We start from the raw sequence: 16,505 nt of genomic DNA on the forward strand, positions 1-16,505 counted from the left end.
TTTTTGGGCGGTGCCTCTGTGAGTGAAACTGCTGTGCGGGGGAAGATAGTTCCGGATAGAAGCTCTGAGAAGGTGTCCATTCTGTTGTCTTTCTGCTGCGTTCAGACAGTTACATTACGCTTTTTTTCCCCTGTTCGAACTCCGTTGGACAGCTGAAGAAAAACGACGACTAAAATGGTAGACCGCGAACAACTGGTGCAAAAAGCCCGACTGGCCGAGCAGGCGGAGCGGTATGACGACATGGCTGCTGCCATGAAATCGGTGAGTAGGCGTCTGGTTTTTTTTTTTTTTTTTTTTTTTTAATCTTTTTCGTTATTTATTTATTTTTACATAAATACAGTCGGATCTGTCATGTTAATGCGCGGCTAAGTGAGCGCGAGCTGCACGTCCACGGGGGGGAGCACGTGCGCCCCGGTGGTTAACCGAATAAAGCCACGTGAAGTCGGTGTGTGAAAGTGAGTGTTAAAGTGTGTGTTTATGACGACTCAGTCGGTACGGACACGCAGATGCGGATCCACGATGTTCCTTTACGGTGACACCGTTTAGTTCCGGGCTGCGAGGCCCCGGCCGGGGAAGCCTCCGCCCGTTTGGCTCCTTTTTACGCGGAATTATTTTTATTTAAATTTCGATCAGCTTGAGCGGGGAAGGGGGGGAAACTGTATTTTATAGTAAATCGACACGATGATGATTTTTGGTTTGAGTGGCAGAATGCGGATTGTTTGATTTTGGGGCGGTGCCTTTCACCCTTGCAGTTTTTTTTTTAATGATTGGACTCTGCGATTAAACAAAAGAAAGTGAATGAGTTAGTAGGTACAAAGCATCAAATGAAACGTCATTCCAGTACGATTTTGAATCACCTGTAAGGTTAAATGTGGAGGTTGTGGTGCGCGTGCAAAAATACCTGCTTTTTGTAGCTTCACGTGCGCGCGAACCGAGCGCTGTTTAAACCAGCAGGTTTGGCGCAGTGTGGGCGGAAGGCTGCTGAGTGAAAAGGTGTGTGTGTGTGTGTGGGGGGGGGGGGGGGAGAGAAGCTTTCCAGAAACCTCCGTAGATGCCCCATGGCAGCAGATGATGCGTGTGTTTTTTGTGCAGACGTTTTAAGTGCAGCACGCTTGTGTGTTCGGCGCCGCAGCATCTGCCGGGGTGCAGCACAGGCCCGCCCATAGTGCACCATTTCATAGGCGGTACCGATTCACGTGAAGGGCGTCTGTAAGCTTCTCGGGACCTTAGGATCACAGATGTGTGTGTGTGTGTGTGTGTGTGCGCGCGCGTCTCTGCAGGATATTTGAATTTTTATTGCGGAAGCTCTGCACGCTGACATATACCAGCTATTGTTCCAGCATCTGCACTTGCGCAATATTGCACACTGACTATTTTGTGACCATAATTAGCTTTATTAATTTGGCAAACAATAATCCTGCACAGTCTTGGAAACAACTGACATGTTTTTTTTTTTTTGTTTTTTTGCAATGTATGTTGTGAGGTGAACAGTGTACCCGCTTCTGGTCGTCACCATCGTTTCTGCATCTGAAATAAGGTCCTATAACGCATGTCTCTCTTTTTTTTTTTTTGCGCAACCGTATGTCCTGTTTTGCTCATTTTCCAGGGCAGCTCTGATCGACAGTAGAGAAGAACATCTTTCACAAATAAAATGCAAAAACCAACCACTCCTGTTTCCTTTCAGAATAAAAGTTCTTAACATACTTTGCCCGTGCCCAGCAGGAACTTGCATCAACTGTGAGAATTTTGCTGAGAGGCAAAATAGTTTACCATAATGAGTCATTCTTTTGAGGTTGGGTTTTCTGGGGTTGTTGGAACCTCCTTCCCTTCATTAAGTACTGACAGGCACAGACAAGCACAGGAAGCCTGTCACAGCTTGTAGTTGACTTGCAGAGCCTGCAGGTCATACAGTGGTAACAAACTGGATTAAAATCTGAGTAAACATTTCCTCACACAAACTTCTGTTCAGCTATTCATTGAAAAATGAAAACTATTAACAAAGATGTTTCCAATAGAGCTGAAACAACGAATCAAATTAATAGATTAAAATCGATTATTAAAATAGTTGTCATCAAATTTAGTCATCGATTAGTTGCTAAATAACTTTGTTTTACTGCAAATGTTTCATTTCTTCCATATAATCAACCGAGCTTTGCTTTGAATCTTGAACCAATGGAGTGCTTTGAGCTGCTGCTTCGTTGGTTTCACTTGTTTTATTTCGCTTTATCTTAATTTTTCCCCACTAAAGCCCTAAAGCGCATATGTCTGTGAGGAATATTTACCTTTTTTATGTTAAACTGACCTGTTATGGTCTTCTGAAACAGTTGATAGATGTAATTTACGCTAACGCTTTAGCATGTCTATGGCGTTTTCATTGTTAAAGTTAGCATTAAACTGCTGGCATTTCAGCATGTTTGTGCATTTGTTTTCAGTATAATTAATGGCTCAGTATTTGTTGTCGTAAAAGAGTCAAATGTATTACAAATTATAATTTTTAATTTACTTTTATTTATATAATAATAATAATAGTAACAATAAGCATAGTAATAATAACTAATAATGCTACAATACAATTTTAGAGAGAGACATGAGTCACGTGTCATTGTGAAATGACCACATAGTTTACAAGTTATACAGAGAATGTTGCACATATAATGAGTCAGGCTACAGTTTTTGTTTTAGGTTTTATGGTTAACTGGTTATGCTAATTGCTCATTTGCAACAACAAAAATACCTCTTTTTTTCATCATATATTTTATAACATGTTTCAGTGTTGTTTCATGGCAACTCAGCACTTTGATAAAGCAATGCCATTTGAAATAATTATTTTTGTTCTTTATTATAAACTGTTTTATTCTTTATTTTATATTTCAACAGCCAAGAGACATTTGACAATTTGTTGATTTTCAAGTATTTTAAGTTTTCAAATAATGTTCTGTTGTTAAATAAAGTGATGGAAGGAGAGAAAAATTGTTTCCCTGGCACATTTAAAAAAAAAAAAAAAAAAAATCCCAGCTAATCCGATTAATTGATTATTCATTCATTCATTAATTCACGCTCTCTTGCTTGCCTCTACTGGTGGTTGGCTCTCACTGCGGTATTGTATCACTTCCTGTTCCGGAGCACAGCGGTGTTTTTCTGTATCTGTTAGCTGTTTAATCTGCGCAGTTAGATTGATCTAGATAACGATTTGTTTCCCAGTGTAATCTTTACGTGCCTTAACTAAAGCACTCCCTCTGCTGAATCACCTCTAAATTATTTACACATTATTCACTTTGTGTGTTTTTAGGAATCTGCTAGCTTAGCGCAGCTACTAGCTCTTAGCTGGTTTAGCATGGCGGTTTCTCCTGTCTCCCGCACTTTTCTGCTCTGGGTGTGAAATGTTTAGTTATTCCTCGGCCTCCTTTAGCAGTAATGGTACGTGTAATAAGTGTAGCTTATTCGTAGCTTTGGAGGCCAGGCTGGGCGAATTGGAGACTCGGCTCCGCACCTTGGAAAATCCTACAGCTAGCCAGGCCCCTGTAGTCGGTGCGGACCAAGGTAGCTTAGCCGCCGTTAGTTCCCCTCTGGCAGATCCCAGCAACCATAGTCAATTGTCTTCTGGGGGCCAGAGCAGGTGACATTGAAGGAAATTTGAAACTGCTGGCTAAGGCTAAGTGTAAATTTGGTAAGATTGTAATTCACGTCTGCAGTAATGACACCCGGTTATGCCAATCGGAGGTCACTAAAATTAACATTGAATCGGTGTGTAACGTTGCAAAAACAATGTCGGACTCTGTAGTTTTCTCTGGGCCCCTCCCCAATCGGACCGAGAGTGACATGTTTAGCCGCATGTTCTTGATTTGCTGGCTGCCTGACTGGTGTCCAAAAAATGAGGTGGGCTTCATAGATAATTGGCAAAGCTTCTGGGGAAAACCTGGTCTTGTTAGGAGAGACGGCATCCATCCCACTTTGGATGGAGCAGCTCTAATTTCTAGAAATCTGTCCAATTTTCTTAAATCCTCCAAACCGTGAATATCCAGGGTTGGGACCAGGAAGCAGAGTTGTAGTCTTACACACCTCTCTGCAGCTTCTCTCCCCCTGCCATCCCCTCATTACCCCATCCCTATAGAGACGGTGCCTGCTCCCAGACCACCAATAACCAGTAAAAATCTATTTAAGCATAAAAATTCAAAAATAAAAAATAGTAGCACCTTCAACTGCACCACAGACTAAAACAGTTAAATGTGGTCTATTAAACATTAGATCTCTCTCTTCTAAGTCCCTGTTAGTAAATGATATAATAATTGATCAACATATTGATTTATTCTGCCTAACAGAAACCTGGTTACAGCAGGATGAATATGTTAGTTTAAATGAGTCAACACCCCGAGTCACACTAACTGTCAGAATGCTCGTAGCACGGGCCGGGGCGGAGGATTAGCAGCAATCTTCCATTCCAGCTTATTAATTAATCAAAAACCCAGACAGAGCTTTAATTCATTTGAAAGCTTGTCTCTTAGTCTTGTCCATCCAAATTGGAAGTCCCAAAAAACAGTTTTATTTGTTATTATCTATCGTCCACCTGGTCGTTACTGTGAGTTTCTCTGTTAATTTTCAGACCTTTTGTCTGACTCAGTGCTTAGCTCAGATAAGATAATTATAGTGGGCGATTTTAACATCCACACAGATGCTGAGAATGACAGCCTCAACACTGCATTTAATCTATTATTAGACTCTATTGGCTTTGCTCAAAAAGTAAATGAGTCCACCCACCACTTTAATCATATCTTAGATCTTGTTCTGACTTATGGTATGGAAATAGAAGACTTAACAGTATTCCCTGAAAACCCCCTTCTGTCTGATCATTTCTTAATAACATTTACATTTACTCTGATGGACTACCCAGCAGTGGGGAATGTTTCATTACACTAGAAGTCTTTCAGAAAGCGCTGTAAGTAGGTTTCAGGATATGATTCCTTCTTTATGTTCTCTAATGCCATATACCAACACAGGGCAGAGTAGCTACCTAAAATCTGTAAGTGAGATAGAGTATCTCGTCAATAGTTTTACATCCTCATTGAAGACAACTTTGGATGCTGTAGCTCCTCTGAAAAAAAGAGCTTTAAATCAGAAGTGCCTGACTCCGTGGTATAACTCACAAACTCGCAGCTTAAAGCAGATAACCCGTTAGTTGGAGAGGAAATGGCGTCTCACTAATTTAGAAGATCTTCACTTAGCCTGGAAAAAGAGTCTGTTGCTCTATAAAAAGGCCTCCATAAAGCTAGGACATCTTACTACTCATCACTAATTGAAGAAAATAAGAACAACCCCAGGTTTCTTTTCAGCACTGTAGCCAGACTGACAGAGTCAGAGCTCTATTGAGCCGAGTATTCCTTTAACTTTAACTAGTAATGACTTCATGACTTTCTTTGCTAATAAAATTTTAACTATTAGAGAAAAAATTACTCATAACCATCCCAAAGACGTATCGTTATCTTTGGCTGCTTTCAGTGATGCCGGTATTTGGTTAGACTCTTTCTCTCAGATTGTTCTGTCTGTTATTTTCATTAGTTACTTCCTCCAAACCATCAACATGTCTATTAGACCAGCATTAGTGAAGGTTACAAATGATCTTATGGCCTCAGACAGTGGACTCATCTCTGTGCTTGTTCTGTTAGACCTCAGTGCTGCTTTTGATACTGTTGACCATAAAATTTTATTACAGAGATTAGAGCATGCCATAGGTATTAAAGGCACTGCGCTGCGGTGGTTTGAATCATATTTATCTAATAGATTACAATTTGTTCATGTAAATGGGGAATCGTCTTCACAGACTAAGGTTAATTATGGAGTTCCACAAGGTTCTGTGCTAGGACCAATTTTATTCACTTTATACATGCTTCCCTTAGGCAGTATTATTAGACAGCATTGCTTAAATTTTCATTGTTATGCAGATGATACCCAGCTTTATCAGTAATACTGTGAGAAATCTTGGAGTCATTTTTGATCAGGATATGTAATTCAAAGCGCATATTAAACAAATATGTAGGACTGCTTTTTTGCATTTACGCAATATCTCTAAAATTAGAAAGGTCTTGTCTCAGAGTGATGCTGAAAAACTAATTCATGCATTTATTTCCTCTAGGCTGGACTATTGTAATTCATTATTATCAGGTTGTCCTAAAAGTTCCCTGAAAAGCCTTCAGTTAATTCAAAATGCTGCAGCTAGAGTACTGACGGGGACTAGAAGGAGAGAGCATATCTCACCCATATTGGCCTCTCTTCATTGGCTTCCTGTTAATTCTCTGATTATTCAAAACCTTACTTATAAGGTTTTGAATAATCAGGTCCCATCTTATCTTAGGGACCTCATAGTACCATATCACCCCAATAGAGCGCTTCGCTCTCAGACTGCAGGCTTACTTGTAGTTCCTAGGGTTTGTAAGAGTAGAATGGGAGGCAGAGCCTTCAGCTTTCAGGCTCCTCTCCTGTGGAACCAGCTCCCAATTTGGATCAAGGAGACAGACACCCTCTCTACTTTTAAGATTAGGCTTAAAACTTTTCTTTTTGCTAAAGCTTATAGTTAGGGCTGGATCAGGTGACCCTGAACCATCCCTTAGTTATGCTGCTATAGACTTAGACTGCTGGGGGGTTCCCATGATGCACTGAGTGTTTCTTTCTCTTTTTGCTCTGTATGCACCACTCTGCATTTAATCATTAGTGATTGATCTCTGCTCCCCTCCACAGCATGTCTTTTTCCTGGTTCTCTTCCTCAGCCCCAACCAGTCCCAGCAGAAGACTGCCCCTCCCTGAGCCTGGTTCTGCCAGAGGTTTCTTCCTGTTAAAAGGGAGTTTTTCCTTCCCACTGTCGCCAAGTGCTTGCTCACAGGGGGTCGTTTGGACCGTTGGGGTTTTTACGTAATTATTGTATGGCCTTGCCTTAGAATATAAAGCGCCTTGGGGCAACTGTTTTTTGTGATTTGGCGCTATATAAATAAAATTGATTGATTGATAAATATGAAAGAACAGGCTCTTAATAATTATTAACAAAGTTTAGGATAAATTACTTATCATGAATTTAATTTTCAAAGTGGCACTAATGACAACACTCATAATGAACATAATTTCGCTTGCATAGACTGATTTTGGAGATCAAGCAATAACTGCAGATGGGCTTTCTGAGGTCCCAGATAGCTTTTCTGATTTCTTTTTCTAACTTTCAGAATTTAGTAAATTAGCATATGGTCCATTGATACTTATGTGTAGACACTAGTCCCTAGAGGCAACTATTTTTGGTTTCAAATCTGGGCAAATGCAGTCCCAGAAAATTCCAAATGTGACAAACAACAAACAGGTGTTGTAAACAAGTCAATGCTGCTAAAAATACAAACTTGCAGAAACAAATATACTATTCTGACGTGGTTTTGCACATAAGACTGGCATAGCATGTTTCAAGTACACACTTATGTCAGAAGGTGGGGGGGGCATACCATATTCTGCCCCGTCGGTTGAAAAGGTGGGGGGGACATGTCTCCCCCCATCCCCCACCAAATTGCGCCCATGTTCCTGAGTACATTACAGGTCCAGGCAGGAGAACATCACAGCGTGCATGAACCAGTGTGTGACCTTTCACCCTACAAATCCGGTAGCCTCAATACGCCGGCACATCCTTCTCATTCCTCTTCACTTATAAACCTCTTATTTTTGCCCGTGCACAGCTGATGTAATCACTGACTAACTACAGTTGCGGTTACGTTGCAACAAAGGGCTGCTTGTAGCTTCTGTGCCATTCTGGTTACTAACACACATCCAGCGTCCTGCTCCCCACCGCCACCACACCCTTTGCAGTTAAACCATCTAGCCCTGTTCAGACCAGCGGTGACGTGCGACCGTGAGACAGTCAGAGTCCGTGGACATGTTTAAGTCAAGACTTATAGCCTATTTTTATTCTTTCTTATGACTAGTTTTTATTTTTTGTCCGTTTTATTCTTCTGTTTTTAATTACGTATTTGAATTTTTTTAATTTTTTATGTTGAACTGTTCTATGTGAGGCGCCTTGAAACGGCTTTTGTTGTGATTTGGCGCTTTATAAGCCGATTAAATTGAAATTGAACAACATTTTATTGAGTCTTAAAGTAAATAAATATGAAATTGGTCACTGGATCCTTAAACTTTGGACATAATAAACTCTACATGGTGGATCCTTGATCTCTGGATCCTTAAACTTTGGACATAATAAACTCTACATGGTGGATCCTTGATCTCTGGACATAAATAGAAATAAACAATCTGTAGTTTTTGTCAAATGCATTTCCTTTCAGACACTATTGGCATGAATGTCTTTCCATACATCTGAGCTGAGCTGTTGCAGCCGGCTGTGCTGCACATCAGGATGTAATTCGTAAAGAATGCAGCATGTCTCATTTTGAGAGGAAAAAAATGTTTTAGTCGATTGTAGTTTTTTGTCTGTAATACGTTTTAGAGATGTCATTTTATTTAAAGCGGCAATTCGTTTTGAAGTTATTAATTCCAAGCGGACTCTCTCGGCAGAGAGCCATGCAGTGTTTGGAGCTGTCAACAGAACGGAGGATGATTCTTGTTTCTTGACTACCAGACGACAAGAGTCCCAGTTAGTGACTTTAATACACACAAAAATTACTGACAATATTTTAATGGCTCCGAGAGGGGTTAAGAAGCGGATTTGCCGTTTCTGAAGAGCAGTGAATCAAAGAACCAACGAGCTAGTGGATCAAAGCATTGCTTCATTGGTTCATGCTTCGACGTGGAGTCACGCTGCAGAAACGGTTGATTACAGAGCCGCTGCAGGGTCTGCAGTCAATGTAGAGAAATGATCATTTTCCCGACAAACACCCTCAAAAATAACAGCCGCTCTGAAGGACCAATAAGGGAATCATTAATCAAAGGTTATTGATATCGGTGGATCAAATCATTTCATAACGATACTCGAAAAGAACCGGTTCTCGATACCCAACCCTTATTGGAACCTTAATATCGCCCACTTCTCTGGTTCCTAAACTAAAGTTAGTGTCCCTCATGAAAATATTAATAGTAATGATAATATCCTCCGCTCCATGTCTCTGTGTGTTGTGGGATTTGCTGCGGCTCTCTGCCGAGGTGGAAAGACAGATCATTCCGCAATCAGTATCTTCAAAGCGAATCGCTGTTTTAAATCAAATGACACCTCTTTCCAAATATTGTAAAACAGACAAACTATAACCTCATCTGACATCCTCCATTCCGTTGGGAAGAATACAGCAGTACAGCAGCTCTCCAGGTGCAAGTATTATAGGGGAGGCCAGGACCAAAGTAACCTTTACATGTATATCCCTCTGAAACACTGTTGCCTGCACTTTGAGGGCCAGATCTTAAGTAAAGCCATCGTTTTTGTTTTTTAAATCTTTGTTACAGCTTCACTTAAAAGCCAAAAGAAAGAGGCATCACACCAAAACATGGAAGAGTGTAGAAATGTCACTGCACAGGAGCTAATTTATACATTGCAGTCTACTATAGAAAATCCTTACAAACTTTTTTTTTTGTTTTGTTTTTTACTGCAAGATTAATTTCTGATTACGCTACATATTGAAGTTTTAAAAAAAAAAAAACACCAAAGAAGGCCCTTTATAAGCCCATAAAGCAAAAGCTTCAGCGGGGTTGAAGCCTAAGCAGTCCCCGAACCCTCGGCTTACTGTGATTGTTTGTTTGTTTGTTTATTTATTTATTTATTCCATCCCATTACATTGAGGGAAAAAATCCTGCTGAGAACCCTGTACATACTGGACAAATCCTGATCTCTAAGTTGTTGTGAATGAGGAAACATCTATAGAGACCAAAACTTGGTTATTAATGTTTATTTCTGCTCTGAAGTGGGACACAAATTTTAGAATGGACTTCTGTGGTAATGTGCACTGTTTTGGAACCAGGCTCAAGCGGCAAATCAGGGAACTGCATTTCCATGTTGGGGTGGAAATAAGGGCTCGAGTGTTGTCGCTTGGTAGTGATGGGATGATGATACCTCAAGGAGTGTATTGACACACTACACTAACTGTGTCAGCACTGTACTGACACTGTGTTGGTCACTCAGTAGTGACCCCTGCAGTAGTTACAAAATCATTGCAGATAAATAAAATGAAAATAAGATGGAAAAGCTATCATGCTGCAAACCCAACATCAGCCTGTGAAATATTCAATCGCTAGTCCTTTATTTGAAATATCTTATATTCCATAATTTCATGTGCTCAATTTGTGTCGAGTTAGCTGTTCATGAGAAGAGTTTAAACTTTGCTTAAAACCTTGTTTGTGTAAATGCTAAACTGAGTTGGTATGTAGAAATAGCAAATTTGTCTGTAATAAAATTCAGAGTTAAAATATACCCTGGGTACTCACATGAGTATCTGCCAGTTCCGTAATTTACTCTCTGTGATAAAGTGGCTGACGCAGCCCTCAGATTAAAAATACGGCATGTAGATTTTTGATATAACTGGCATGGAATATAACAAAATAATGATAGATGAATTTTATTTAAAATGGTTCAAGTTGTTACTTTTACATTAGATTTTAAAAAAATAACAAATTTTGAATGATTTATTTTATTCTGCTTAAGTTGAACAAATTTCCAGCCAATTCTGAACATGCAAAAAGACCCAACAAATATTTAATTTCAGAAGACCTACAACATTGTGGATTTACTTTTGTTTACTTTACTTTGCTTTTTTTTATAATTTAAATATAAAATTGCTTAGTCTTAGACACACTTTGCCCTCATGGCATCGTTTGCCACCTTTCTTAGCATGCTTCAGTAGCTCCTGAAATTAGCAGCTCGATGGATTGGATTGAATTTGGCGCTCATGCGAGGCGGCTTTGCTGCCTCGAGGTGCTGTGACTCGTGCTGGACCATGGAACTCACATTTTTAATTTGCCCTATTGACGTATCCCATAATCCCTTGCATGCCAAAGAGTCACTGCAGTCAAACAACATATAGAGAATCAACATGACAATTGTAAATGAATATTATACTACAAAAATGTAATTTTTTATGCTTTTCGTCATGTTTAATAAGAGACTGCTGCATGATACCCTGAAAACCTGCTAAAACAATTATAACAAATAATCTGTGTCTGCTATGTTTAATCTGCGTGGAATTTAATAAACGCAAACCGAATTTCAGACATATTATATATATTAGTCTGGAACAAAGAGGACAAACAGTGTTGTAACGAACAATAATCAAGACGTTAAAGAGCAAACTTCACTTTCCCCCAGAACGACATGATCAGGAAGCGATTGTAGCTCACAGCAGCTCCCATTGAAAATAACGAAGAGACAGACTGTGATTCTCACGTTTACATAAAACAAACGCAATAACAACGTCTATAAACCCAGAGAATATATTCAGGAGAGTTTTACGCACAATATAAAAATAGTTTTATGTTGCGATGTTAATGGTGTTGTCTGTGTGCAGCGGTTAAAGTGCAGCGTGATTAGAGCGTCTCAATGCAGTTCTCAATGTTACTGAGATCTCGCAGCGCGGTGACCTCTCTTAGGTTTTGCGGGATTTGAAACATCAATAGGGCAAATAGACCAGTTTCGAGTTTGAGCGTCGCAGGGGCTGCTGGGTAAGTTCAAAGGTCAACTCACATAAACTGCGCATTCCCATGATCACAAACGCATCAAAAATAAATGAATAATAAAACCCCAAACATGGTCGTCATCTTTATTTTATTTATAAACCATTCCAGGAACTAACAGCTCACCTGTGTTGAGTTCACAAACACAACAAATGCATGAAAAATAAATTAATAAAAAGTAAAATCCCAAACACGGTCATCGTCTTTATCTAAAGAATCACAGAATTAGTCAGTTTATCTGTACATTATATTTATAAACTGTTAACGGAACTAACAGCTCACTCGTATTGCGTTCACAAACACAAAAACACACGAAAAATAAATGAAAGTACTGACTTTTGAACCATCTACATACTGTTTTTGTCCACAGTGTAACTTCATTCATCTCTTTAAGCTGTTATGTTGCAACAACAGTGTCAGCAACGGCATCGGCAGCGTTTTTGTAAGTTGACCTGTGACATGGAAGTGTTAGCTAGCTCTCCACACATGCGCACTGACAAATTCTAAACTAGCTTATACCTAGCGTGTCCCCGGACCCAGTGGCCAAAACCTCCAATGCAAAGTGTGTGTGTGTGTAAAACACACACACACACACAGCTCTTTTGGTTCTGCAATCCTCTCATGTTTAACTTCCAGACTATTTAGTTGCTTTTGAGGAACTTGCACCAGGTCATAAATTTGACATTAATGCCAACTTCCAGTGTTCCATTTTGCTGCAAAGTGTGTGATGGGGAACATATTGTTGTTTGCCATTATAGCTTATAGCCAACATCTCCAGCAGAGAGAGTCTGGCACAAAGAAAGCAGATTTGTAGTTTCCATGGAAACTGCGCATTGGTGCATAGTTTGATCTTTGCCCTCTGCTCCCTCCCTTTTACAATAAAAGGAGGGATTGGTTGCTATGAAATCTGCACAAGGAAGAAATGTTAATTTAATTGCTCAAAACAAACTGTAAAATCTTTGTGTATTTGAATATAGACAGAGTAATACTATAAGAATTTTGCAGAAATGCATGAATGCAGCATGTTCATAAAAAGTTTGAAAGTTACAATGGACAGTTTTTATTCTTTGTTCCGTTGCATGAAAATTTTTGATGTGCATTAGTTTTTGTTTTTTTGGGACAACAGATGAATTTGAAGTGTGGTAAAAATCTGATTTCCATACGTCGTTTTCAGACATGCTCTATATCTTTCATTTCATTTATATAGCACCAAATCACAAAGTAAGAGACCTTACCCACCCCTAGAGCAAGCACACAGGTGACAGTGGTAAAGAAAAACTCCCTCTGATTTAAGGAAGAGACCTCAAGCAGACCAGACTCAAAGGGGTGACCCTCTGTTTGGGCCATGCTACTGACACAATTGACAATACAAATATACAGGAACTTTTGGGCGACAGGAGGGTTGCAGAAAAAGATACCACTCCCATCTCTGGATGGAGCCACACCTCAGAGAGGGGAAAAAACTGAATCAGGTGGCAGAAAGACAACAAATACAGTATAATTTGTCAGCATTAAGCAACAAGAAAAACAGAAGAAATACAAAGGTGATCGCCGACCACTATCCCGAAACTTCATTAAAAGACCCAGACTTTAGATAAAGTTGAGTGCGCGGCCTGCTCTCTTTACTAATAAAATGCTGGACTGCGGTAAACCAGAAGATAGAACATTGCAGTAGTCCAATCTAGAAGAAACAAATACCGTATTTTCTGCACCATAATGCGCACCAGATTATAAGTCGTTTTTACAGATTTTGGAATTCAGTGCGCACATAAGGCGCACCGGATTATAGGGTGCATGGCCGATTTTTGTGAAAATTTAAGGCTTTTAGGTGCGCCTTACGGTGCGGAAAATACGGTACATGGATCAGGGTCTCGGCATCAGCCATAGACAGGATGAGAGAAATCTCCGCTATATTTTGCAGGTGGAAGAAAGCAGTCCTCGTAATATCTCTAATTTGGAGGTCAAAAGACAACATAGGATCAAAAATTACCCCAGGGTTCCTCACTTTGTCAGTGTGATGTATGACACACGAGCCTAGGCTAAGCGTTAACTGGTCAAATTGATGAATTGATGCCGATGTCTCACTGGACCAAGAACCTTTATTTCAGTCTTGTCAGAGTTTAAAAGTAGGAAATTGCTGGACATCCAGCTTTTCACTGATATAAGGCAGTCTTCTAAGGATATTATGTGGACGAGTATCATCAGCAGAGTAATGAAAGGTAATCCCAAAACGCCGCAGTATGTGCTCAAGGGGTGCTATATCAATCAATCAACTTTTTTCTTATATAGCGCCAAATCACAGCAAACAGTTGCCCCAAGGCGCTCCATATTGCAAGGCAAGGCCATACAATACCCATGAAAAACCCCAACGGTCAAAACGACCCCCTATGAGCAAGCACTTGGCCACAGTGGGAAGGAAAAACTCCTTTTTAACAGGAAGAAACCTCCAGCAGAACCAGGCTCAGGGAGGGGCCGTCTTCTGCTGAGACTGGTTGGGGCTGAGGGAAAGAACCAGGAAAAAGACATGCCGAGAAGGGGGGCAGAGATCGATCACTAATGATTAAATGCAGAGTGATGCATACGGAGCAAAAAAAGAAAGAAACAGTGCATCATGGGAACCCCCCACAGTCTACGTCTAAAGCAACATATATATATATAAAGGGAGAAAAGCTGGGGGCCTAAGACAGACCCCTGTGGAACCCCAAATTTCATCTCACTAAGGTTAGAGGTAGTGTTATTGTACAAAACAGTGAGAACGACTGGTCCATACAAGAGCATTCCCACTAATCCTAAAATGATTCTCTAGCCTATCAAGTAGAATATGGTGATCCATGGCAAGGTTCTAGCTATGGTGGGTGGCGCCGGGCGGTACCGCCCAGTACTGCAAATTTCCGCCCTGCTCTCGTTCAAATTGGTTGTCCCACCCACCACAGATTTTCCAAAAAAGAACTGAAATGTTGCTGAAAATGTACCAATTCGGTCACATTTCAAGCTTATAGAGTTGTACTTTTGTTTTATTTTTCCAATTTAACCAAATAATTAAAGAAATAAAATATATTTCTCATTTTCTTCATATCTAAGCACAAACAGCAGAGAGAACAGCAGCCAGCTGCTTTCAGCGCTCTGTGAAGCCGCAGAATGCCAAAAGCAAAGATCAGAGCAGATACAGACCCACTCTGCTCTGGCATAAAGGGGGAAAAAAACAATCCTCCAGAAAAATGTTTCATAATTCAGATTTGCTTCTGTGTCGGTAGATGCTGATAATACACTCAGAAGTTTACGGTTTATTTTACAGTTTAAAGGCTCCCTGTTTCCAAGAAGCTCTGAGAGTGAGGGGAGCAGAGGAGAGAGAGCGAGAGGAGAGGAGGAGCAGGGGAGGAGCCTCAGTGAATCAGTAAAAGCGAAAAACTGACATTCAAATTAGTCCAGGTTCAGCTCTTGTTAAAACTAGGCAGTTGGAGGTTATATTGTTTAAAAAATAATAAACATGTTAGAAAAACAAAACTATCATGACAGAAAAACTTCCTGCTTCACAGGATTAAAAGGTACAGTGTGTCATTTTTGAAGAAACGAGCAAATGCTATCTGCCCATCAAATGTTAATGTGTTTTTAATCTTTTCAGCGTTGTTTATTTTATTAACTTAAACATTTAAAAAAATAACTTTGGTATTACAAATATTAGAACATGTTTTTTTTCTATTCTTTCTTTCAATGCATCTAAAACCATTCAAAACTACTTAAAATAGGGCTTGCCAATAATGTTTTAGAGGTATAAACCTCTATAGCTTCAGGGAGCTCTGCCCCCTTGACCCCCACAGGGCCCGCCCAAGCTCCAGATCCAGATGTTAATGAGAGATTAATAATTTCCAGCACAGTCGGCCCAAGAGTGGGCCGCAGGTCCTTAAACAGTTTTGTTGGTATACACTAGGATCAAATAAGCAGGTTGTGCTTTTCGTAGACATTACAAGTTTCGTCAGCACACCCAGTGAGATACTAGGGTTGGGTATCGACAGCCGGTTCTTTTTGAGAATCGTTAAGAAATGATTCGATCCACCAACATCAATAGCCTTTTTTGCTTAACTATTCTTATTGGTCCTTCAGAGCAGCCGTTGTGTTTGAAGGTGTTTATTGGGAAAAGTATCATCTCTACGTTGATTGCAGACCCGCTTCTGCAGTGACAGAGTTTGAAGCAACAAAGAACTGCTTTGACTCGTTGCTTCGTTGGTTCTCTGCTTCGCTGCTTTTCAGAAGCAGCAAGTCCGCTTCTTAACCCCTCTCAAAGCCATTAAAAGATGTTAATCATGAGTCACTTTTGTATCGATTAAAGTCGCTAACTGGGACTCTCATCTTGCTGCGGGCAAGGAACGAGAATCGTCCTCCGTTACGCTTGGACGGCTCCAAACAATGCACCGCTCTGCTGAGTCAAGTTAGAAAGATAGTCAGGTCGGAATTAATAACTTCAACGCTATGGAGTTAAATTTGTGCCATTAATATCTGAAAGGAAATGCTTTTGACAAAGCTACAGAGGTTTTTTGGGGGTTTTTTTCTTTCTATTTATGTCCAGAGATCAAGGATCCACAATGTACAGATTTTATTCATGTCCAGAGATCGATATCGAAAAAAATCATATCAGTACCCATCCCTATGAGATACTATCAGATCTGTAAATCTAGGTAATACCTCAGTGATGGGACCCATATCAATAGCAGGGTGTGGTGGCTGGGTTAAGGCATGCTGGGATATGTTTAACCTAATGCTGCGTTTACACATAACGACGACAAGTTACGAATGCCACAAAATATAAGTTCTTGGCCGCTGATCACGAATGTGAACATTTGGGGTAGAGGTGTCAGGTGTGCTCAGGAACTGTTGCAACC

General features: G+C 40.2%; 1 protein-coding gene across 2 annotated transcripts in view; it reads left to right on the forward strand.

The window, feature by feature from the left end:
• The window catches only part of ywhag1 (3-monooxygenase/tryptophan 5-monooxygenase activation protein, gamma polypeptide 1), a 19,458-nt gene continuing 2,953 nt past the window's right edge, over positions 1 to 16,505 (forward strand). For both annotated transcript variants that reach the window (XR_004562520.1, XM_034177536.1), the window contains exon 1: positions 1 to 261. Coding sequence is in view for 1 of the 2 variants with exons in the window: in XM_034177536.1 (XP_034033427.1) it covers positions 175 to 261 (87 nt within the window). In the remaining variant the exon portion in view is untranslated. The remainder of the gene's footprint in view (positions 262 to 16,505) is intronic.

This window comes from Thalassophryne amazonica, chromosome 9 (assembly GCF_902500255.1).
Source record: "Thalassophryne amazonica chromosome 9, fThaAma1.1, whole genome shotgun sequence".
Lineage (NCBI taxonomy): Eukaryota > Metazoa > Chordata > Actinopteri > Batrachoidiformes > Batrachoididae > Thalassophryne > Thalassophryne amazonica.